Source organism: Erythrolamprus reginae, chromosome 1 (assembly GCF_031021105.1).
Source record: "Erythrolamprus reginae isolate rEryReg1 chromosome 1, rEryReg1.hap1, whole genome shotgun sequence".
NCBI lineage: Eukaryota > Metazoa > Chordata > Lepidosauria > Squamata > Dipsadidae > Erythrolamprus > Erythrolamprus reginae.
Window position 1 is genome coordinate 203028061 of NC_091950.1, and position 26611 is coordinate 203054671.

At 40.2% G+C, this 26611-nt stretch overlaps 1 protein-coding gene across 1 annotated transcript; it reads right to left on the reverse strand.

Moving 5' to 3' along the window:
- Positions 1-10968: 10968 nt before the first annotated feature.
- On the reverse strand, positions 10969-25827 carry LOC139169960 (mucolipin-3-like). The gene is made up of 12 exons (XM_070756690.1): positions 25606-25827; positions 20440-20607; positions 19110-19261; positions 16878-16964; positions 16704-16800; positions 15543-15642; positions 14677-14789; positions 14437-14586; positions 13811-13912; positions 13567-13689; positions 12989-13195; positions 10969-11139 (listed from the first exon to the last, which is right to left on the reverse strand). The coding sequence occupies exons 1-12, from the start codon at positions 25825-25827 to the stop codon at positions 10969-10971; spliced, it is 1692 nt and encodes a 563-aa protein (XP_070612791.1).
- Between the last annotated feature and the right edge of the window lie 784 nt (positions 25828-26611).

A 26611-nucleotide genomic window follows, 5' to 3' on the forward strand; every position in this document is an offset into this window, starting at 1 on the left:
AGTGTGAATTTCCAGGCATGTGTCAAAGATTAGATGGCAGAGATATAGTTGGTACCCCAGATTTGAAGAGGAAACAATGTTTAATATCATTTAGAATTGTTGATAGAAAAATTAGTGTCTTTAATCACTGTCAGTTTGCTTTTAAAAAATAGGGTATTTTGCATCCGGAAGAAGAAAGTTCGAGACTTCCTCTTCTGGCACAAAGACATGCTGAGGTATATAATGTGTAGCTCACCTTAGAATATAATTATGAGAAAAATGAAAATAAATGATTTTTTCACAATTGGTAATGGTTAATAATGCATGTGCAGCATATTTTATGTAGTATATATGTTCGCTGTATATTTCTATTGCATATATGAAATCCATACACACATCTATACAGACTAGTTTATTTGTAATTTCTGTAAAAGAATGGCAATTATCAGAGCTGATGCTAATTCTTGGTCGGTTCCTTCTTTGCTACATTAGCTAGTTTCTTTGGCCACATACAAAACCAATAGCAGTGAAATAAAATTTAGATGATTCATAATTGTTTTGAACCACTGTGTTTTACATTTCCTAAAGAAATTAACTAAGACTACTTTTTTTTCTAGCCCAGCATAAAGTTGCGTTCCCATCAGGTAAGCAATCTAGTACATAAGGAACCTGTTGAGTGTGCATGACCGAGACATAGTTCATATCATAAAAAGAGGGGGGAAAGCCCAGTGTGACTGATTGGGTAGTGAGGGGTAGCAAGTGGGCTGCTACGGAAATATATTCCTGACTTATGATCTATTTTGGCTTCTCTAGATTGTTCAGACAAAAGCGGAAAGAGCAGATGCTGATTTGAAGAGATTGAGGGAGCAGAGTTATATGTAAGTCTTCACATAGTTCATCAAATCTTTGCACAATCCTATTAAGTTCACCCTGTCTGTATGACATTCATAATTTCCTAAGGTATTTTTAATGTGTATTTAATAAAAATTGAATAAAAAGGTTGATAATTCAAGTTAAAAAAAAACCTGGGGGCTAATTTCTCTCTGGTCTTCATTATTTGCAGGAACACAATGGAAATTTCTAAACTCCTGAATGAAAAACAAGAAGAAGAAAAAAAAATTAACGAACTTGTAAAGGAAAATAAGCAACTTTGCAAAGAAAAAAAATGAAATTTCTGAAGAGTTTGAAGAAAAGTTGAGGAGGTGAGAAAATTTTTGATAGCAACCCTGACTTTCTCGTCGTTTCTTCAATATTTCAATTAGTTTTTATTTTAAACAAATTTTACAATTTGAATAAAAAAAACTAAGGGGGCTAACTTCACTCTGCTCTTGATATTTTACAGGAAAATTAGTTCAGATAAACAAGAGGAGATTGAAAAAATTACAAAACAAAATGAAAGTCTCAGCTCAAAAATTAAAAAATATGCCATCGAGAAAGTAGAGCTCCTCCACGAAAATAATGAATTAAAAGAAGAACTGTATAGGTGAGAAATTTATATTTTTATTTTATTTATTTTATTTATTGGATTTATATGCCGCCCTTCTCCAAGGACTCGAGGTGGCTTAGAACATATAAAAACAAATACAATACAAATACAATAGCAAATCCAATTAAATTAAAACTATAGAGACAATCTAAAAACCCCAATTATGTTAAAAATCAGTCATACCCATTCAAACAACAGCCATACAAACATTTGGTCGGCCAGGGGGACTGAGATCTAACTGCCCCAAGCCTGGTGGCATAAATGAAGTGGGGGGGGGGGGGCAGAGCGAATCTCCAGGGGGAGCTGATTCAGAAGCCCCCACAGAAAAGGCTCTTCACCTACGCACCACCAAACGACATTGTCTAGTTGATGGGACCTGGAGAAGGCCAACTCTGTGGGACCTCACCAATTGCTGGGATTGATGCGGCAGAAGGTGGTCCCACAAGTACCGCCAAGTACCGATGCCATGTATGGCTTGATAGGTCATTACCAACACTTTGAATTGTGTCCAGAAACCAATCACAAACCAATGCAATCCACGTAGTGTTGGAGAAAGATGGGCATGTCTAGGAATGCCCATGACCATTTGCACGGCCACATTTTGCACAATTTTAATTTTCCAAACACTCTTCAAAGGTAGCCCCATGTAGAGAGCATTGCAGTAGTTGAATCTCAAGGTGATAAAGGCATGAGCGACTGTGAGCATGAGCGACTGTGACTGTGCCACAGCTGAAAGATGATGGTTCCTTCCCCCCAGAGTAATGGACCAGCAGATGGAAGTGTTCTCTGAAAGCCCCCTGGGTCCATCGCAACTGGGAAGGAATCACCTAATCAGTTCCATCTCCCTGCAGAGGAGGATTGAAGCCTTTAAATCAAGCCGTAGCAGAAAATGATCTGACTATGACAAAGGCAACATATTTAAGACCCTTAATTTCAGATCATTGCTCAACTGCTCTGTGGGGAATACCATGTCAGGAGCATGCCCCCCTCATGAGTTGCACCCTAAATTACTTCGGTCAGGTCCATGGTTGCCATGGTAGCCATAAACTCCTGCACCAATCCAGAGGATTCTCTGAGCAACAGGTTAATGTCCACCAAGACAATAAGCTTGGGGAACTCCACTGCCAAGCCCAGCTACCTCCTCGAGTAGCGCAGGTAGGGCTGTTGACACGCAGCTGGGAGGCAGGTACATGAGCAACAAGCCCACCTGAACCCCTAGGTCCAACTTCACAAAGAGGGACTCACAACCCGTAATCTCAGGAACAGCGAGCATGCATAGGCTGAAGGTCTTTTTCGCTATAATAGCCACTCATCCCACCTTCCCTGGGGTCGTGGCTGGTGCCACACCTGCAACCTAGCTGGGCACATTTCAGAGAGAGGGACTCTTCCTTCTGGGCCCAGCCAGATCTCAGTAACACATGTCAGGTCAGCCTCCTCATCTAGGAGTAAATCCTGGATGAGGGGAGCTTTATTTACAACTGACCTGGCATTGAATATCAACAGCCTGAGCCTAATGTCCGAGATTCGCTTGTCGCCAGTACCCCGAGCTAAGCTCATGGGGCCGGAACAAGGGATCGCTTTCAAGCAGCGAGCTCTTGTTCCCCGAGAGCAGCCTACCCCATGTCTCCCAACATATCTGCCTCTCCCCAGCAAAACCGGGATATTCCGGCCCTGTGCCACCCTAGATATGGGCTCCTCCACTCCTCCCGCCTCTATATTGCAAGAGGGCTAATATCTCTCTGGTCCTTATATTTTACAGGAAAACAGCAGTAATGGAAGAAATTACAATAGAAAAAGTACAAATGAAAATTGAAATGGAAAAAATCACATTCCAAAAAATGGATACAATTGATAAAAATGAGGAGCTCTGCCGAGAACATTACAAATTGCAGTGGAGGTGAGAAATTTTTAGATAGCCACCAGAAACTACAGAGGAAAGGCTTATGATCTATTTTGGCTTCTCTAGATTGTTCAGACAAAAGCGCAAAGATCAGATGCTGATTTGAAGAGAGTGAGGGAGCAGAGATATATGTAAGTCTTCACATAGTTCATCAAATCTTTGCACAATCCTCTTAAGTTCACCCTGTCTGTATGACATTCATAATTTCATAAGGTATTTTTAATGTGTATTTAATAAAAATTGAATAAAAAGGTTGATAATTCAAGTTAAAAAAAACCCTGGGGGCTAATTTTTTTCTGGTCTTCATTATTTGCAGGAAAACAAAGGACATTTCTAAACTGCTGACTGAAAAAAATGAATTAGAAATAAAAATTAATGAACTTCTTAAGGAAAATAAGAAACTTTGCCAAGAAAAAAATGAAATTTGTGAAGAGAAAGAAGACGAGATTCAAAAAATAATAAAAGAAAATGAAAGTCTCAGCACAAAAATTAAAAAAGATGCCATCAAGAAAGTAGAGCTCCTCCAAGAAATTAATGAGTTGAAAGAAGAACTGCATAGGTGAGAAATGTTTATTTTTATTTTATTTATTTTATTTATTGGATTTATATGCCGCCCCTCTCTAAGGACTCGGGGTGGCTTACAACATATAAAAACATATACAATACAAATACAATAGCAAATCCAATTAAATTAAAACTATAGAGACAATCTAAAACCCTCAATTATATTAAAAATCAGTCATACCCATTCAAACAACAGCCATACAAACATTTGGTCGGCCAGGGGGACTGAGATCTAACTGCCCCAAGCCTGGTGGCATAAATGAAGGGGGGGGGGCAGAGCGAATCTCCAGGGGGAGCTGATTCAGAAGCCCCCACAGAAAAGGCTCTTCACCTACGCACCACCAAACGACATTGTCTAGTTGATGGGACCTGGAGAAGGCCAACTCTGTGGGACCTCACCAATTGCTGGGATTGATGCGGCAGAAGGCGGTCCCACAAGTACCGCCAAGTACCGATGCCATGTTTGGCTTTATAGGTCATTACCAACACTAATTGTGTCCAGAAACCAATCAGCAAACAATGCAATCCACGTAGTGTTGGAGAAAGAGGGGCATGTCTAGGAATGCCCATGACCATTTGCACGGCCACATTTTGCACAATTTTAATTTTCCAAACACTCTTTCTTCAAAGGTAGCCCCATGTAGAGAGCATTGCAGTAGTTGAATCTCAAGGTGATAAAGGCATGAGCGACTGTGAGTAGAGACTCCCGGTCCAAATAAGGCCGCAACTGGTGCACCAGGCAAACGTGCCCCTTGCCACAGCTGAAAGATGATGTTCTTTCCCCCCCAGAGTAATGGACCAGCAGATGGAAGTATCCTCTGAAAGCTTTCTGGGTCCATCAGGTGCCTGGGAAGGAATCTCCTAATCAATTCCATCTCCCTGCAGAGGAGGATTGAAGCCTTCAAATCAAGCCATAGCAGAAAATGATCTGACCATGACAAAGGCAACATATTTAAGACCCTTAATTTCAGATCATTGCTCAACTGCTCTGTGGGGAATACCATGTCAAGAGCATGCCCCCCTCATGAGTTGCACCCTAAATTACTTCGGTCAGGTCCATGGTTGCCATGGTGGCCATAAACTCCTGCACCAATCCAGAGGATTCTCCGAGCAACAGGTTAATGTCCACCAAGACAATAAGCTTGGGGAACTCCACTGCCAGCCCAGCTACCTCCTCGAGTAGCACAGGCAGGGCTGTTGACACGCAGCTGGGAGGCAGGTACATGAGCAACAAGCCCACCTGAACCCCTAGGTTCAACTTCACAAAGAGGGACTCACAACCCGTAATCTCAGGAGCAGCGAGCCTGCGTAGGCTGAAGGTCTTTTTCGCTATAATAGCCACTCATCCCACCTTCCCTGGGGTCGTGGCTGGTGCCACACCTGCAACCCAGCTGGGCACATTTCAGAGAGAGGGACTCCTCCTTCTGGGCCCAGCCAGATCTCAGTAACACATGTCAGGTCAGCCTCCTCATCTAGGAGTAAATCCTGGATGAGGGGAGCTTTATTTACAACTGACCTGGCATTGAATATCAACAGCTTGAGCCTATGGTTCGAGATTCGCTTGTCGCCAGTACCCCGAGCTAAGCTCATGGGGCCGGAACAAGGGATTGCTTTCAAGCAGCGACCTCTTCTTCCCCGAGAGCAGCCTACCCCATGTCTCCCAACATATCTGCCTCTCCCCAGCAAAACCGGGATATTCTGGCCCTGTGCCACCCTAGATATGGGCTCCTCCACTCCTCCCGCCTCTATATTGCAAGAGGGCTAATATCTCTCTGGTCCTTATATTTTACAGGAAAATGGCAGTAATAGAAAAAATTACAACAGAAAAAGAAGAAATGAAAATTGAAATTGAAAAAACCACATTCCAAAAAATTGAAAATATTGATAAAAATGAGGAGCTCTGCCGAGAACATTACAAATTGCAGTGGAGGTGAGAAATTCTTAGATAGCCACCAGAAACTACAGAAGAAAGGCTCGTAAGTCTTCACATAGTTCATCAAATCTTTGCACAATCCTATTAAGTTCACCCTGTCTGTATGACATTCATAATTTCATAAGGTATTTTTAATGTGTATTTAATAAAAATTGAATAAAAAGGTTGATAATTCAAGTTAAAAAAAACCCTGGGGCTAATTTCTCTCTGGTTTTCATTATTTGCAGGAAGACAATGGAAATTTCAAAACTCCTGAATGAAAAACAAGAATTAGAAATAAAAATTAACGAACTTGTAAAGGAAAATAAGCAACTTTGCAAAGAAAAAAATGAAATTTCTGAGAAGATTGAAGAACAGTTGAGGAGGTGTTTTTGTATGCGTTGAGGAATGTAGACGCTCCGCTGAACGCTGAACGCTCCTCAAATGAAAAAAATAAACATTGGATTTTAAACCCCATTGAACCTCTTGGAGTCTCAAATAAACTGGACTAAGTAAAAAGCTAAAACTTTGGAACCTGGAAATACCTTGGGCTTATCGGGGGAGAGTAGAAACAACGGGAAAACAGCCTGCTTTCCATTCGGAACTGTGAGTAAACAATAAGTTAATTGGGGGAGCGAAATGGCGGAGGCAGTTGGGGCAGAACTGACAGAGAGAATGGACGCTTTGATTAAAACTTTTGTTATGGTCGGTCAGCAGCTAAAAGAAATGCAAGATGTGGTGGCTAAGACTGAGACCGAGCTGCAAAAAGTGAAAATAGAACAGCAAGAAGTGAAAATAGAACAGCAAGCCCAGGGTATTAGGGTTTTAAAGATAGAAGAAGGAAGGGAACAGGACCGCCAACGTATAAATATGCTGGAAGACAGATTAAGAAGAGCAAAGTTACGTCTGAGAGGATTTAAAGCAGATTTTGCCGATGGCAGAAATATGATCCAAAATATTCAGCAATGGTATAAGGAGTATAAGATTGAAATTCAGGATCATCAAATAGAACGTGCACATTGGGTTTTCGGAGCGCGAAGAGACGGGAATCAACGAGACATCGTAATTAAATTCCTCTCAGAAAAAGCAGCTGAAACAGTCTACAAAGGATAATTACTAACCTTACTTTTAAAGGAGCCTCGATCCGGGTTTTGAAGGATTTGTCGGTGCAAATTTTGCAAGCTAGGAGCCAGATTTTCTAATGACATTAATTAAAATGATGCATTTTGGAGATAAATTTAATAATTTTATAGAAACTATATATTCAGGCCAACAGCTAATATAATAATAAATGGAGATAAGACAGATATAATTAATATTGAAAAAGGAGTTAGACAAGGTTGTCCAATCTCTCCGCTACTATATATTTTGTACATTGAAATCTTATTGAACTTTATGACAACAAATCCAGATATTAGAGGTTTGAAAATTAAGGAGCAACATTATAAGACACAAGCCTTTGCCGATGACCTAGTCTATATCATACCATTAAATTCGGGATTGGAATTGTTAAGGGAAATGGAAAAATTTGGAAAAGTAGCGAGGCTCAAAATCAACAAGGATAAAACAAAGATGTTAACTAAAAACTTGTCCAAGAAACATATAGAGGAATTAGAGGAAAGAATAGAAATTAAATCAGTTTAAAAAGTTAAGTATCTGGGGATTTGGCTTACAGCCAAATGTACTTCGATAAAAAAAGACAACTACCCAAAATTTTTAAAGGATATCCAGAAAGATTTAACGAAATGTTCTAAATTACAAATATCCCTGTTAGGGATCTCAGTAATTAAGATGAATGTACTTCCAAAGGTACTTTACCTATCTTCCTTGATGACTTCAACCCACCTCACATTTCCCAGGAAAAAAAAACAAGGAATATAAAATCTTACTGGAGAAGATTTGTCCAATGTCAGCTAAGTTATGGCATGCGCTGCACTCTTTTGGACTACTTTCAACGGATCTTCACTGTTGATCATTTTGTTTGCTTGGAATCAAATCAGCTGTATGTATAAATTGATACAGAGAAACATGTGTATCTGGCATTGAAAAGCCAAATTGAAAGCTGGACATTTTGAAGGTGAAAAGGAATCAACCAAAATCAGGATTGCTTCCCTGACTGCAACATTGCTAGCATAACAGTACAGCCTTTGTGGAAGGGAAGTGCTGCCTTATGAGGAGAGTTCTCAGACTTCCATGGCCATCTCACAGTTATAAGCCGTGGTCTGGTCTTGCCATGACCCTGGAATTTGGGTGCCAAACTTTAATTAAAAAGTTGAAATTGGATTTCAACTGGATTTCAATTGAAGGGCCATGAAATTGCCCTTTCAGCTCTGAGCTTTGCAGTTGAAATCCAATTTCAACTTTTTAATTAAAGTTTGGCAGCCAAATTCCAGGGTCATGGCAAGACCAGACCACGGCTTATCCAGGGCCACAGAATATCTCTGTTGCTTGAACTGGAGTTCCCAGCAACTATAGAATGATCTTTGGACTTGATATTTCCTCCATTTAATTTGCCTCCTACAGGTACTTAATAAAGCTTGAAATCTCCTTATGAACTGGTGTGTTTGTTTGGTTTCGATTCTCAAAAAGCCATTTATTTGGCAGCTGGCCATTGCCTGACACTTGCACACACATACACACACACACACATACACACACACACACACCACAGAAACATATCAGATTTATTTACTTTGAATAACAAGGTAAATTTACAAGTCTTCAGAGAGGGGTGGCATACAAATCTAATAAAATAATAATAATAATAATAATAATAATAATAATAATAATATTACAAACAAACCAAGGAGCCACCCACACACATTTATTGTTCAGAAGCAATTGTGCCAAGAGAACAAGATCACTGGTAAACCAGGCTGTCACCAGAAATCCATTGTATCCGTAAGGTACCTGGGATGGACCACCAAAATGGATCTGGCCTTGCATAGGCAGTCCAAAGCAGGCTGCAGCACTACCAAACCATCAAGCCACACTGTGCCAAGGATAGGAAGCTTTGCTTGCTTTCCTACGCAGTAACCTCCCCGGCTGAGCAAAGATGCTGGAGAGGAGCACAAGCCCCTTGCCACTTTGTCTGAAAGGGAAGAAGCCATGCTCTGCTCACCCCTCCTGAAATGGAGCACATCATCTCCATGCCAGGAGAAGCCTTCCTCCCAAGTCATTTTTCTAGAAAGCAGAATTCTGGGCTGGCTCCTGGTTCTACAGCCATGACAGCTAGTATTTGGGCACCAGCAAAGAAAGCCTTCCGTTCCTTTCATTCTAGGTTAAGCTGAAAGAAAAGAGCCCATAAGGGACCACATAACGCTATACTACACCTGCCAAATGACCTCACCTAATGGTCTCATCTACTTTTAGTATTAAAAGGAGCAGGAACAAACCCTGATCACTCAGACCATGCTATTCATGTGTTCACACAGTGCTTGGAAGCTTTGAATTTTGGATGAGGAGAATTTTGTGGGCGTGGCTTAATTTGTAGAAGTTGCTTGTCGGTCATATAACTGGGTGGGAGCGGCTTTGTGGTCATGTGACTGAGGTGGGATGGTTTGGTGATTATTTGACTGGGTGGTCATGTGACTGGGTCAGGGTGGCCAACTTGACATCACTAACATCAAGGGTTAGTTAGGGTTAGGGTGTCTGACCTCTCCTCGCCTCAATTTCCCTATTTACTATTACTCAGCATGCAAACTATGTTATTTAATCCTATGTATATATGCCATATGTAGACTTACATATTACATACAGGCACACAAAAATATACATTATCTACTATGTGTACTGTATGTGCATGAACACGCGCGCGCGCACACACAAACACACCTCTTCTGAAACTATACATATTCAATCTCACTTATTGCGTTTGGAAAAAACATACCCAGAGTTCACGCTCTGCCACACATTTAACTCTGACTTCTGTACATTAAAACATTCCACATGCCTTCAGATTTACTTCCCTAGTTTGCACATCACTATTAGAGCCAAGAGATGTCATGGATTGAATAAAATGTGGCAAAACTCACTTAACAACGCTCAATTGGGCTCAATTGTGGTCATAAGTTAAGGGCTATCTCTGCCTTCCTCTGCATGGCAGCCTTGTCCTAGTAAACTCCTTCTTCTTTCTGGCAATTGTTCTCTCTGTTAGAGGCACCAAAATAATCCAGACAGTGTAAGCTTTCCTGCTGCAGCAGGGGGTTGGACTAGATGACCTCCTAGATGTCTTCCAGCCCTAAATTGCTGTGTTGTTTCAAAGTGTCTTCTGAAACAATGTCTAGAACCACAGTTTGTGGTGCTTCCTTCCTCTTCTCTCTCTCTCTGTTTTCTCCCTTTCCCCCCTCCTCTTCCTTCCTTCCTTCCTTCCTCTATTTCTTTTTTCTCTTTTTCTCTTTTTTTGTCTCTCTTTCCCTTCATTCCTTTCTTTCCTCTTTGATGATTTCTTACTGAATCTGTGATGATTGTCCAGCTCCAGAATCTCCAACTACTTTCAGCAATTTTTGCCAATGTTTTTATTAAGACCTAAAAGAAGGGGAAAAGGTACAGAGATGTTATCCAGCTGCACAAAAATATAATAAAGAGAAAGAAATCAAAATGGTCCCATTTTATAAAATCAAACAAGATCTATTGATCTAAAGAAAATAATTTTAATAAAAATAAGTCACCCTGAATAAGAAGTGCAAGGTTAGAAACTGTACTGTTAAAAAAACCCAAAGAATTAGTGGGGATAATCACAATTGCTCACTATACAAAAGTATAACTAATACCAAAGTTATCTTATCCACCATTATTTTAAAGGTTCACTGGTATCTTTATTCCTCAACCCTCAGAAAGTTTAAAATAAATCAGTAATTGCTTTCACTTTTAACCATTTGCAATTCTGAAAAATGGGTATTTATCTATCTATCTATCTATCTATCTATCTATCTATCTATCTATCTATCTATCTATCTATGACATTGGGGGATCATGGGAATCCAGAGCAGCTTTCAAACCAGTGTAGGGTCACTAGGCTTATGAGAAAGTGCCTACAGTTTCACTAGATTCAACACTGATGTTCTATTAACCTGCTTTCTGTTCTCACAGCAGCCAACTTAATTTAATATTGAAGAAACCAAGCTGTCAGATGATGCATCTGTCACCCAGGCCTTTAGTCACCAACCTTTTACAACAACAGAAAATATTGATAGGACTCTCCTCTTCTAATCTGTATCTTCCAGAGTTTGGCAGGTCTTTGCACTGGGCTATGAATGAATGAAGTTCTGTCTCTGGAAAGCCTTCACGCTGGTAATGCTAAAAAAAAAAAGTTGTTATGTAGTACAACTCCAGTGGATATTATATGGCTATGAAAAACACAATTTTTAAAGAGGGATAAGGAAAAATAGGAAAGGTCAGGTTTCTCCTGGTGAGTTAGAAGCTATTAAAAAGGAGAAAAGTGAGGTTCTTGCACCCTATTTCTCATCCACCTTCCCCCAAGTTTCCACAAGAGATTTGGAGATTAGGGTGGACTTGTAATCTGCATTTTATCGGTCTTTAAACTCTGGTAGAAATGACAGGGGAACACAACTTTGAGCCTCAGGATTCCAGGCAGACTCTAGTAGCCTTGGAGGAAATATTCAGATGTCTTCCAAATGATGCTGCCAAATTATACTTTTTCATATGAGAGAAAAGGAAAATTCTGAAATCAAAGAGCAAAGCCACCTTCTCCAACTCCTTGTGATTTACATGGATACATCCATTCAGTTTTATTGCCCAGGAATGGTAAGAAAGTGATGTGGTTTTGCCACCTTCCAGGATGGGTTTTCAACTTCCCACAGCACTAGATTTTTTTCAACTTCCAATATGAAAGCTAACCAGAGCCAAATCTGCTTTGTCAAATCGTACGTTAGCTACCTGAAGATGCGGACGGCTGCTAAGGCAGTAATAAAATAATAGAGAGGGAGCAAGGCCTTTGAAATATGGCACTGGAGAAGACTTCTGCGAGTCCCTTGGACTGCAAGGCGATTAAATCGGTCAGTCCTAGATATCAACCCTGACTGCCCTTTAAAAGGCCAGATGCTGCAGATAAAACTCAAATACTTTAGCCACCTAATGAGAAGGAAGGACTCACTGGAGAAGAACCTAATGCTGGGAGAGATTGAGGGCAAAGGAATAAGGGGATGGTAGAGAATGAGGTGGCTGGATGGAGTCACTGAAGCAGTCAGCGGGATATTTAATGGACTTCAGGGGATGGTAGAGGACAGGAAGGCCTGAAGGAATGTTGTCCATGGGGCCACAATGGATTAGACACAACTTTGCATCAAAAACAACAAAAATCATAGGAATTGTGTTGAATTAAATATCCTTGTAATTCAATATAAACATAACATTAACTTAAAATCTTGTCTTGTTCCTGGGGTCTTCTCATGTCAGTATTGCAAGAAGAGTGCTTGAGGGCTTTTCATATTTTTTTTGTCTTTAGGGCCTACAGAGGACATTAGGAAGTTGGAGCACCCAAACTATCTTCTGAAGAGATTCCCTCATATTATAGGCAATGGGAAGGGAAAAACAACTGTTATCATAGTACATGTCCTCTTGCCCAAGGGAAATTAAGCATAGTAGTTCAGATTAAAGTAGAGTTGGGAAATTAAGCAATAGGTTATAGCCTTAAACTTCAGTCTTGGTTCAGTTCTTTAGAACCAGATAAACCATGCTAACAAAAAAAATTAAATACAAAAAACTTATCACTCAGCTATGGAATAAATGGAACAGATGGCCTGTGATTTGGATGCATTATGCGCAGGCCAAGCCCACCCCAGTCCCGCAAAGGGGGGAAACATCGCAATACATTATATGACGGTAACATGACTCTGTGAGTTTGACATAGACTGAATAAATGATGACACTGCATCATGATGTCATCATGCAAATGGCCCTTTTTTGCTTACTTGCAGTAAATATGAACTTATCAGAGCTCTATGTCATTTGTATGATGATGTCATGATGTTATGCTGAATTCTTGCAAAGGTGTAGAATATCTCTGTTTGCACAAGAGAATAATGAAATGAACAAAATCATTTGATATTCAGAAAACTATTTCAGAACTTTTGGAAATTCACATTTCAAAAATTAAACGTAACATCCTATAGTGATGTTTATGTACCTTCACTGTTTCATACGTGTCTGTAATTAAGGCAATGAAGAGACTCAGAACCATGTAGATAAAGAGGCTAATGAAAGAGTAGAGGTAGATCCGGCTGAACAGCCACACCAGGTAGCTTTTCTGTTGCATTTTTGCAAAAGTAGCAAACATGTCATCTCCATTTATCAAAGAGAAAAGACATTCAGAAACCATATTCAAGGTATGGAACTAGAAGAGAACAAATATTCAGGAACAAACAGACAAAAGAAAAGAAAATTATTTCCATTTTTTGCTCAAGTTGTTTAAAAAATACTGGTCAAATACAGTAAACTGCAAATAAATGTTACATGTTTTACTCAATACCAGCCCTTGAAAATCTCTGGATATTACAATATTTTATTAATGTGCATCAATGCCTCAGATAATGCAGAATATATACCTATACGTGACAACTCCATATTCTGGTGATCATGTATAGTTACATAACTAAAGTGATAAACTGGCCCTTTCAGATATCTTGGCAGCGTGCTCATTTTGTTAACATTTGCCCAAGACCCTTCAGATACAAAACTAGATGACAAACATCCAACTCACAGTACCTTAGCATGATATGGGCCCAGCACAATCCAGCCACAGAAGCAATAACCCAGATAGATCATAGCCGCACAGGAGCAAAATCGAATGACATTGGGCAATGCTGCACGGAGAGTCAAAATAAGCAGCTGAAAAACAAGGCCCAAGAAAAACCCAGAGATGCTCATTAGACTTTCCAAAGATATTCAGCATTGCCAGGTAATAACAGAAAAGAATACCAAGAGCATGAGTGTTCCAGAAGATCCTTACATTATATTTCTTAAAGAAGCTGAGGTAGCGGATCACTCCAAGCCACACAAGCATGGTGGAAGTTCCTAACAGGATACTGCAGACGTCATAGCTTGTCAGACTCTATATGAAGATTAAGATGATGTTCAATAAATTACACTAACGGAATTTCAGTTGGGGTGCCCATAAAAAAAGGACCTTTTATATTCATTTTAACTCTTGGGGATACCATATTTTCTTTTCTTTTGACACTGAGATGGGAGACATAAAGTTCTGCTAGATTAGGAGACCGTTCTGGGGAGGTGAGTAAACCTTATTCCATTAAAAAGAAATGGGCTAAAAATGTCAGGGCTGTTTCCTGGTGGACAAAGAGCACAAATGCATTGCACAGCAAATTAATAGACTTTTAATGATATGCACAGATACTGCTCATTTCTAATTTCTAATGATATTACCATGGATAGGTAAAATATACAGCTAGAAAAATGCCTTCTCTGGAGCAGCAGTTTTCTCAATGTGACCATTTCCCCCAGTTGAAGACTCAAGTGAACTATAAAAATAACAAAATTCAGGTTGGTCAATAAGATTTCAATTGGGACTTCCAAAACTGGAACACAGGTCATCTAATCAGCATTCAAGTCACTTACCTTAGCTTGTATCTCCATCTTTAATGTAGAACCAACTATGGTAAGAAGGTCACTAACGATGATCATGATATACCATCCATTGACAAATTCCACTAGATCAGAGAAAGATACTTCTTTCTTATAGTGATGTTGGAAAAAAGTCACAAATTCCTAGGATACGTGAGAGGGCAAGAAAAGAGAAATTGCTATTGAAAAGCTGCAATTAAATTTATTAAGAGATACTGACAAACATAAGCTTACCCTTTGTAGATAAATTCCTTTAATTACAGATCGTGTGCAGAGAATCAGTGATGCAAGACATGTCATTATGACAAAACCATCAAAGATCATCATATAATGGGTATTCTTCTGTACTGGGAAAAAAAAGATTGATTTACTTGTCTATGCATAATAGTTAACCTGATACTCTCATAGAACACATACTCATTTGTGTCTGAGGGAAAATTTTCTTTGTGAAATTGCCTTGAGAGAGTGCTAATAATGGAGAAGAGGCCTCCATCTTACTTCATTTTTCAATACAGGGAGAGGTGGATAATTAAAGGATTCAAAGCCATCAAAAAGAATGAATGCTTCACACTTTTGATAGTCTAAAGAGGACCCCTCCTCCCTCAAGTTATGTAGTTATTTGCATTTGGGGCAAATTTCCCATTGTGGGGAATTCCCTTCTAATATACTGTAAATCAGAAGTGAAATTCAGCAGGTTCTGACAGATTCTGGAGAACCAGTAGCGGAAATTTTGACTAATTAGGAGAACCGGCAAATACCATCGCTGGCTGGCCCCAGAGTGGGGTGGGAATGAAGATTTTGCAGTATCCTTCCTTGCCACGCCCACCAAACCTCACCCACCAAACTGGTAGGGAAAAATTTTGAATTTCGCCAGTAATGTAAATATTAACCATATAGAAAGAGACTTTTTTAAGGACTATAGGTGAAATGATGTAACACACATATTCAAATTGCGTGCTCAGTTGACAAACATACTTAAAAAAATATAGTTACTACAGAACATAGCAAATACTATATTTAACTTCATGCATCACTAGGCCTTCAATAAAACCTAATAAGCACTAAATAAGTAATAACAAAAGTATGTTTTTTAAGCTTACTTGATCCAGAAACATGCCAGTCTTTACATTCCTTGATGGCAATATCATTGTCTAGGCTTATTTTAATTCTTCCACTATGAGCTTTGTTATCAAAGAGTATCTGTAGATATTGTGGAGATAGAAAAGATGCTATTATTCTTATTTCTAAACACTCGTTAGTTCAGATAGAATCTGAATAGTTTATGCCTATTGCTTGGTAATAAAATCAAAATCTATATCTATCTACCTACCTACCTACCTACCTACTTTCCATCCATCCATCTATTTATCTATCTACTATTCTTCTCAAAAAAGCCATAAAGTCTTATAGTTAGCTTGAAGTATAACTTTGAAGCAGTGATGGCATATAAAAAGCATGTTTTGTAGAAAACAGAAAATGCTTGGAGTTAATTTAGTTCTGTCAGTGTACCATTCTCCCTCAAATCTAAGCAGTTTAAAAATAAGGTAGAGAAATAGAATAAAGGAAGACTATATCTGAATAATCCTCGAACAAAACTTAACAAGAGAACATGACCCAATGTCTTCATCTTTTTAATATTGTTTCAGAAATTTTGCTATTCTTATCACTATTTGGGTTTTATTGCACTTTTCCATCTGAGGAGTATTCAAGTTGATCGCCAGCCACAGTCAACCAAAAATAAATAGAAACAAATTTTAAAATGTACAATTACAATATAGTTACACACATAATAAAAGTATTAATATTATTGTTAATATTATTGTCAAAAAGCTAATACTATATAGAATTATGTTTTGAACTTAACTAAAAGAAGAGTAGGTGAGTTACCGCGAGAATTAATGTGAATTGTAGGACACACACACACACACAAAGAATAGCTGATTTACCAAATGGGTATTTGCAGCTGTGGGCAGGCAAATCTCTGGTAGCAATAAATCATTGGTGCCTGCCTCTTGATTAGCTTCAGCGTTATCATTTCACTTTATTTTCTACTTCTAAATTGCTAATGTATATACTGCAATAGTCCACTTTAAGAAGAAGCTGACACAATCTAGGCCCATTTCTCCCATCCCAAACCTGCCCTTCAGAAAATGACTAATTACAAGTCTTCATCAGTTCAATTTTTTTTACTTGCTTCCTAGTTTATCTGCACATAAACAACCAAGCTCAGAAAGTTCCAAGGACTCCACCTCTGTACTTACTGTTAGTGTGAAATCATAGCAGTCTGGGAGTTCGTGTTGTCGAACAGTCTGGAGATTAATGGCCTTCAGTTTGAACGTGAGTGTCAGAGTTACAAGTCTAGAACAGAGACCGGAGCTTTATTTCACCATTACCAAAAATGTTCAAGAATGCCAGCAACTTTTATTTCTCCTCACCTCTGGAAGTCCAAAGTAAAATTGAAAGGAGTCTTCCTAAGTGTCCCATTTTCCAGAGGTAGCATTGGCTCCACATAAAGACACTCTATGGGAAGACAGATGCTTTACGGCATATAGAAAATACTCAATATTTAATAAGACGAGGAAGACAGAAAATCAGTAATAAGGAATCTGGTCACTAGTAGTCTTATCTAAATAATACGAGATGTAAAATCTTTCTTCATACTTGCAAGAAAAAAGCAGCTATGTTTTTTCATTAATTTAATGCATATATTTACTGAACTTCTGCCTTATGGGAATTCTTATTTGATAAAGAATCCCTGAAAATATCTGCTTGTTAAAAATAAACCCAAAAAGGAAATTTTATACTTGATCCACAGATCAGTACCCTAATACCCTAATTTCTATGGTTACAGGCCCTTCTACTTATGACTGTAGAATGATGTTTCAATGCAGTTATGAATTACTTCCATCTGAATAAAATGAAGAAACAGTAATTCAGAAAGTTCTTGTACTGTAATTATTTGTATATGTTACACATTGGTTCATGTAATTGCATACATATATCAAGAAAAGACCCTCAATCTGTCAACAGTCCTTTAATATCTTTCATACCCAAGAGGTTTAAGCTAAGATATCCTTACAGAATTCAGCTTTTGGTATTGTTTGGAAATGTTGTGCACATATGTTTACTACATTAGTTCGCTAAGAGATTATTATTTATGTCACTATTTCCAAACTCCAAAAATAAGTCACAATGCTTCTGAATTCTCATAACAGACACTACCAATAATTCTATATGTTCAGTAATCAATGTTCATGTTGAACAGTTAAGACTGTCCACTCAAATTTATTCACAAAGTTTCAGAGGCCAGTAGTCAGCCAATATATTTCGGTATTTGCCTAAAGCACATAAACATGAATGGCTCAGGCAAGTAAACTAACTGGATTTGTAAGTGCATTGTAAGGTGACATTTTCTTCAATACTTCAGGGCAAAAGTAAGAGCGCAAAATAATCCACACAGCAAACATTTATGTCATCCAACAGGATACTAATGCTTTCTATCACATGTCTACAGTCTGAGGGCACTGCCTCACTTTTCCTAATAGTAAAGTTCACCATGAACCTGAATCACCAATTAGTGTTGGTGATGTTTGCAATGTTGAGTTGGCAAGACACTTTTGTGGATGAGGGACATCAATTGCTTCAATTTTGATTATACTACAGTATCTTGCAAGTAGATGCACCCTTAACTCTGTTCAATAATTACCATTATGAAGAACCTGCTTCAGATACAATAAAGTCAACACACTGGGCTATGAGTCAGCCATTTTTATCAGCAGGGTATCAGGCCACTTTGAAACTAAACCACGTACACCCTAAAGGTGCTTTTTCAAGAGGCACCTGGACTTTCTGGTTTTTCTTTCAAGATGTTCTGTTTCTCATCCATGAAGCTTCTTCAGCTCAGAGTTGAAGAAGCTTATTGGATGAGAAGCAAAACATCTTCAAAGAAAAACCAGAAAGTCCAGTTACTTCTTGAAAAAGCACCTTCAGGACAACCATAACCTGGATGACTGAGAATCTCCATAGATATAAACAATGTACGTCTATATGGAATATACTAGGTCTGACTGAAGCTGACATCATTTGAGTGAAATGGGGCAAGGAATTAAATGAAGCACCACTACTGCAGTTTTCATGACTTAAACAAGACTCTAATGTACAAGTAGTCCTCACTTACTAATCACAGTTACTAAGTGATATAGTCATAAAGTGAAACATCCCATGACAGTTCCAGTGCAGTCATTAACCAAATCACCTCAGGTTGTTAAGCAAAATGGCATATGACTTTTGTGACTTCCTGCCATTTTCCCCAATGATTCTGCTTGTTGGAAACAAGCTGAGAAGGTGACAATGGATGTTGCAATCGCTGCAAGTTCAGGGATTGGTCTTAAATATACCTTTTCACTGTTGTCGTAACTCTGAACTGTTACTGAATGAAGCAATTGCTAAGTGAGGACTATCTGCAGTAGTTGAATTTCTTCCTGTACAAATAAAACATCTGAAGTGTCTACCCATTATATTGTAATGATACTGGAAATTACTATGTGTTTGCTTTTAAACACTATGACTTTGCTCAAGTTGTCTCTCTTTCTGACCTCCGCCCACCCCACTCTCATTCTCCTTTCTCTCACACACACAGAAACAATCTATCTGATTTGAGTCGTTCAGTTTCAATTTCTGGGTCAATATCGAAAGTGTCATTTCCAGGGCTGATAATTCCTCTCTTGTAGAAGTACTGACATATTGCCATGGGCGTCTCTTTTGATCCTTTCTTTTCGTAGGCGTGATTTCCAACCGAATTAGCACGCAGCTGTAAGAACTAAGCGACAAGGTACAACCAGTTAATGGAGCTGCCTGGTAATTAAAACTGAACTAATTGGAGACGCAAGAGAATGTCTGCGATGGAACATCCTGCTTTTCAGATTTATTGATCTCATGAATAGAATTACAAAGACTAAGGTTCAAATAAAACTCGGTGAAATGGATTCAGTCATAGAAAACCTCATTTTTATGGGCCAATTGCCTGTGTTACCTTTATCTCATGAGGTTACTATGGAATTAAAAGGTCTGCATCTCTTGCCTCATTAGAGCCAATGCAAGCTCTATGGTATAGGAAACCAATGTGATTTTCCTTCCATTCATATCTGTTTACATATAATGACTTGGCTTTTTCAAGCTTAGTTTAGGTTCAGTGTACAATATTTTATAAAATACTAGCTGAAAACCCAGCGCTACACGGGTATTTATAGACCTCAAAGCATTTGTCTGACAGGGAGCCATTGAGAAGGGTCTTTTGCCCCCTACTCCCATGCCTATCACCCCTGCCCTCCCCTTCCCATGTGATCTTCTTTCCGCTCTTTCTACAATCTTGGCACTTTGCCCCAAATCCACCAGGGGGCGTCGTCTGCCTCTAACAGGGAGTCATTGAGAGGGGCCTTTCTTCCCCCTACCCCCATGCCCATCACCCCTGCCCTGTCCCTCCCCCCTCCAACGCACTCCTCTTTCCCACCCTTTCTACAATCATGGCACTTTGGGCCACCTTCTGTCAAGAGAAGGGAATATCAAGTGCTTTCCCATTGGCCCAGTGGAGGACAAATGTCATGGCTGGCTTTCTAGAGGAAGCTGTGACAGAAGTGAATCATAGACAATGTCCACTCTAGGACGCTGCACTCACTCTCATTAATGGCCCAGATGTTTCAGAGTTATGCTGGAACACACACACACACTAAGGGGTACTAGGGTGTCTTACTCCCACAGTATTTGTTTCCAGAGGGTAAATCATCTGTGTACCAAGTTTGTTTAAAATTGCTTGAGTCATTCCAGACTTATGCTGGAACATACAGCCGATAGATGGATGGATGGATGGATGGATGGATGGATGGATGGATGGATGGATGGATGGATGGATAGATAGATAGATAGATAGATAGATAGATAGATAGATAGATAGATAGATAGATAGATAGATAGATAGATAGATAGATAGACTAATATTACCTGGTTTATTGCGAAAGAGATCTGGTCATAGACCTCTTTTTGCGTGTACACTGCATAGGTGTCATCCATGCTGTCCATATAGCCTTTCAGGAATAGATGCTTAAAAGATACCGTGTTTTCTTCTTTAAATGTAACCACCATTTGATTGCTTAAACCAAAAACTACAAGCTGAAAATATCAATAGAAAGGGAATTCTTCAGCTAAAATACTCAAAAAGTCCATTCTGACCACAAGTACATTAAATTTTTTAATTGATGGAGCATTCGTAGCTACCGTATCTTTCAGAGTATAAGACACACTGGAGTATAAGACGCACCTTAGTTTCGGGGGAGTAAAATAGAGGGGGGGAATCTACCTATCAGGTATTCATCTGGTTAGTGTTCTTAGTCAGTTCAGCTCGAACACATTATTTTATCCTCTGGTTAGGGCTGAAAAAGCCTTTTTCAGAGGGGGTAGGAATGAAAGCAAGCCTGCAAAGACTTAGGGCTGGAAAAAACCTTCTTCGGAGGGCATAGGAAGCAGAGAAGATTGTCAGCACCTTGCTAGGGCTGGGGAAAAAAACTTTGAAAAAGTAACATTCAAAGTATAAGTCACACCCAAATGTTCAGCCTCTTTTAGGGAGGAAAAGGGTGCCTCTTATCTGTATATTCCGAAAAATACAGTAGTTCTACCACCATTCCCTACTCATTCTCTTGGTAGTTTCATTTTACCCTGAGAGTGTGAAAGGTAAATAAATCAGGAATTGAACATATAGGAAAAAAGAGCTGGGTACCATCCCTCCGATTTACAACTTTTATTTTCATTCAGTGGTCAAAGACTCCTCCTATATTTATGTAACTATATTCTTGTTACACTTATAATTTAGCCCAGTTCAATATCATGACTATTTTATTCTTTTTGATCTTGGATCTGTTTTGCTGAATAAAAACATAATATAATATTAGTATAGTTCATATTGGACATTTTCATACTATATTCTGAACACACATATTTCCTTATAGTTGGTGATCAATGAGGATTTAATTAGTAGAAGGCTGAAGAGTGACATATATAATAATGAAATGAAACTGCAACTATAATCTTGATATTGTTCATTGTCTCTACTTGACTAATAGCCTATTCTGTTCATTACCCCAATCCAGCATCCATCAAATATTTGGACTAAAAGTTCTATAATTCCTAAACGAGATAGCTATGTTAGCTGGCACTTATTAAAGTTCTTTTGCAACACAGATGGAGAATGTTGAATACTCTGTATATTTTTGTTACCGGGGAGACAATGTAAATAGGTTGCGCCTGATTGGTTAAGGCGCTGACAGCTCGTTTTGAGCGGGGGAAAAATTGTATAAATAGAGCCGGCTTTTCCCTTGCCAGCTGAGACGCGTTCCAGCTGACAGTCACTTCCTAAGAGCTGAAAATAAACAGAACCGTCTCGTTTACTCGCTGTCTCGAGTCACTTCACCTGGCGACGACGGAAGAACGAGCCTTCGCTTGCCGCTATGGATTCCCTGCCTGTCGGGAGAGCCCCGGACTTCTTCAACCCGGAGAAGACTACATGGGACGCTTACCTAGCGAAGTTCAACGTCTTCCTTGAGGCTGCTGGCATGAGAGAAGCCGACAACGATCGGAAGAGAGCGATCTTTCTAAATTACTGCGGCTCGGAGATGTTCGATCTCGCCCAGACATTAACCGACCCGGCTCCGGCGAATTCGGTCTCCTGGGACTCGCTGAAGACAAAACTCGCAGCCCACTTCAAGCCGACGAAGCCGCTGATCGTCTACAGACACCAGTTCTCCAGAATGGGGCAGCTAGAGGCCGAAACAATCAACCAATACGCTACGCGCCTGAGAACCGTGCTGTCAAAATGCCGGTTTGAAAACCCGGAAGCTTGGATGGGACCTGAAGATCCTCGTCTCAAACAAGATCTCAACAAGCTCCTGGCTGCGGCCGAATTCTCGGCGGATGCTACTTTGCACGCGGCGAAGTTTGCCGCGAGGGGCATGGCCTCTACGATTTCTTCTCGACGCCTGCTTTGGCTTCGACATTGGCAGGCGGATGCCAAGTCGAAGTGGCGCTTGTCATCTGCCCCTTTCGAAGGCACGAAGTTGTTCGGGGAGGTGTTGGAGGCCGTCCTTGTGGAGGACAAGGACAAGAGGAAGGTCCTCACCAGATCCTCCAGGCGCCAAGATCGCAATAGCACCCCGTACCGACGCCGGCAGCCATTTCGATGGGACCCAGCTTCCGGAGTTACCCAGGCTTCCAGACCTTATTCACAAGGTCAATATGGTCAGTCCTATTCGTACCGAAGCGATAGGACCTGCTTCCAGGGCCGGGGCAGGGGATATCAACCGTTGAAATGGCCCTTTCGAGGCTCCAACCAGCGAGGTTTCCGTGGAGCAAAGTGACTCCACAGGGCAGGTCCCTTTGGGGGGAAAACTCCAAAGGTTTTGTACCGCCTGGACGGCCACAACCTCCGATGCTTGGATTTTGGACACAGTGACCCGAGGGCTCCGCCTCGAATTCTTATGTCTCCCACCTACCCATTTTGTGCCCTGTCCAGTGCCCATCGATACTGCCAAACGGGCATTGCTGGAGCAGGAGATCGCTCATCTTCTGGAAATCCACGCCATCGAGAAGGTGCCAGCCCAAATGGAGGGCATGGGGTTCTACTCCAGGGTCTTCATAGTACCCAAGACATCGGGAGGTTGCAGGCTAATTTTGAACCTGAAGCACCTAAACAGGTACGTGTTATACCGCAGGTTCAAAATGGCCTCCCTTCGCACCATACTCGCGTCAATCAGACCCCGAGATCTCATGTCATCCATCGACCTGAAGGAGGCGTATTTGCACGTCCCCATCCATCCGGGACACCGAAAATACCTCCGGTTTTATGTCCAGGGGCAGCACTACCAGTACCAGGCGATGCCCTTTGGCCTAACTTCCGCACCGCGTACCTTTACCAAGCTCCTGGAGTTCAAAAGTAAAAGGTTAGAACTATCCTATGTTAAGGGATGTCTATTATGGGGTGACCGGGTCGTGATTCCAGAAAGTTTAAAGTCTAAAGTTTTGACTATGCTGCATGTGGGTCATCCAGGCATCGTAAGGATGAAGGGGCTAGCAAGGGGGCATTTCTGGTGGCCAGGACTAGATGCCCACATTGAGAGGTGGGTGTCCAAGTGCGACCCTTGTCAGGAGTCAAGGCCAAGACCTCCAAAAACAACGCCTATGGACTGGGATCAGCCCCAGGGCCCCTGGTCTAGATTGCACATAGATTTCGCTGGCCCCATTGATTCAAAATATTTCCTAATTGTAGTAGATGCATATTCTAAGTGGGTCGAGATAATATTAATGCATAACATCACCACATGTTCCACTATAAAAGCTTTACGCCATCTGTTTGCCACGCATGGCTGCCCAGATGTGTTAGTTTCTGATAATGGGCCCCAACTGACAGCCAGACAGTTTGAACTCTTCCTAGATCAGTTAGGGGTAAGGCACGCCCTCATATCTCCTTTTTCGCCATGGGCGAACGGATTGGCAGAGAGATATGTTCGGGTTGCCAAAGAAGCATTGAAAAGGGCTGGCCCTGGGGAGGTGCAAGAACACCTAGATGAATTCCTATTGGCACAACATATAACTCCCAATGCAAAAACCAACAGGAGCCCTGCAGAAATTCTTATGGGCAGGAAACTCAGGTCAACCTTAGATAGATTACACCCTGTGTTTTGTACAAAGAATTATATGACTGAAAATGCTGAGAGACATATGTTTATAGGGCAATGTGTATTTGCAAGGAATTTTGATGGAGGCCTTAAGTGGCTTAAGGGCACAGTGTTGCAACAAAAAGCACCAAAACATATTTAATTTCATTGAACGATGGCCGAGTATGGACTAGGCACATCGACCATTTAAGAAGGTGCCCAGAAACTGAGTCTAGTGATCAAACACCGATTGTACACACAGACAAACCGATGGGAAACGACGCAACTCCAACATTTATGGATTTAAATATGGACTCACCCCTTCGAAGCCGCTCAGCCAGCACATCGGAGCCATCTTCGTCAGCGGAGGTCGGTGATGTGCCAGCCAGCTCAACTCTGGGGGCCGGAGTTCAACCTGGGCCCTTGGAAGCCAGAGGAGGTACCGACGAACCGACCTCCTTCCATGCCGACGACGAAGGACTAACTGAATTGCGCAGGTCCACAAGGAACATCCAAAGACCACACCGATTGGCTGAATACATCACATGGCTTTCTGAGTAATCTGTATGTTTTTTTTCTAGGAAGGGAGGGGTGTTGAATACTCTGTATATTTTTGTTACCGGGGAGACTATGTAAATAGGTTGCGCCTGATTGGTTAAGGCGCTGACAGCTCGTTTTGAGCGGGAAAAAAATTGTATAAATAGAGCTGGCTTTTCCCTTGCCAGCTGAGACGCGTTCCAGCTGACAGTCACTTCCTAAGAGCTGAAAATAAACAGAACCGTCTCGTTTACTCGCTGTCTCGAGTCACTTCAGAGAACATATGATGAAGATACATATATTATTAAATTTGTCAATACTAAATACTTGACAAAAATATTTTCTTCCAAAATATTCAGTGTGTAAGAACACAGGTCATTTCAATACTTACAGATGGTCCTTGATTTACAATCACAATTATGACCAACATTTCTGTTGCTAAGCAAGGCAATTATTACATGAGTTGTACCTGATTTTATTTTTAAAAATGGGGGGGGGGCATGGTTTTTAAATGAATCACTGCAGTAATTGATTGAATTATGCGGTTGCTAAATAAATCCAGCTTTCCCTATTGACTTTGCTTGTTGGAAGCCAACTGGGAAGATTGCAAATGCAGGTCACATGTTTCTAGGATGCTGCAACCATCATTAGTACAGTACATGCTGGCTGTCAAGCGCCCAAATTCTAATTATATGACCAAGCCCTTGTAACTTTAGACAGTTGCTAAACAAATGGTTATAAGTCGAGGACTGCCTGTATTAAGGTCTGAAAGTTTCAAATACCAACCGTACAGATGGTTCTAAAAACACAAGTCACTAAAGCAGCAGTAAATCAGAGGTTGTCACTCAACTGGTTATAATTACTTGAATTTATATAGCAGTAGCTAAAAATGTGTAAGTAATAATTGTACTGCAGCTTTGTATCTCACCTGGATAGTGACCATAGCTATTTTCAGAATTTGTATGCCCAGCTTCCACGGTTTCCTTCCTCGGGCCCAGAATTTTTCACAGGGATTCATAAAGAAAAATTTAAGTTTTCTTCTTAACTGATCTTCCAGAAGCTGGCACATTGATGCATGATGTTTTACACTGTATAAATGTTCATCATCCTGAGTACTGCAGCTGCCTACAAGCACTTCAGGATTTTCCATTGCTGGAACAGAAAAAAACATTAGCAATATTGGAATGATTAACCAAAAATGCTATGCATGTATTTGTGAGCATATCTAAAACTCAAGGTGTGATTGTCTCCTTTAACAACAAGAGTTTCAACTCTAAACTACAAGTATTACAGCACCTTCCATGCCAACTTATAGCCCATTGATGTTATTTCATCAACTAATCACAGCAGTGAAAAAGATATTAACAGTGAAGAAAAATGAGTTCTCCCACAGTTCTCATGTTCCTATCATAGAAAGCACTGTTTTTGGAACCAAACATAAGGAGGTTTTTCCCATAAACACATTATTTTGTTTATCAGTTTTCCTGTTAAGATTTTACAGGATATAGTTTCACGAGTTATTTCTCAAAAAAATCTTCGACATTTCTCCCATCCTCCCCCTCTCTTACGTGCACATTTATCCTTGGCTCTTGCTTGATTTCTGCACCATCATAAAATGGCTGAGAATCACGGCTTCTGAATGGTCTAGAAGTCCAATAATGAATAACTGGGTTCTTTAAGACATGTATATTATATGGAACTCCATTCTATGTCTTACCGTCATACAGATCACACTTTCAGAGAAAAGTCACAGAACAAACCAATTTTTAAATCCAATTCCTTGAGCTAAGAAACTTTAGCACATTGAGGGAGTTCCATAAACAACTTCCTGGGCTTTTTAGTATTAGGAACCCTAGAAATTACAATATATTCTGTTTGCTCTTAGAGTACAGATGTCATAGAATCTACTTAAACTTCCTTCTAATTCTATTGAC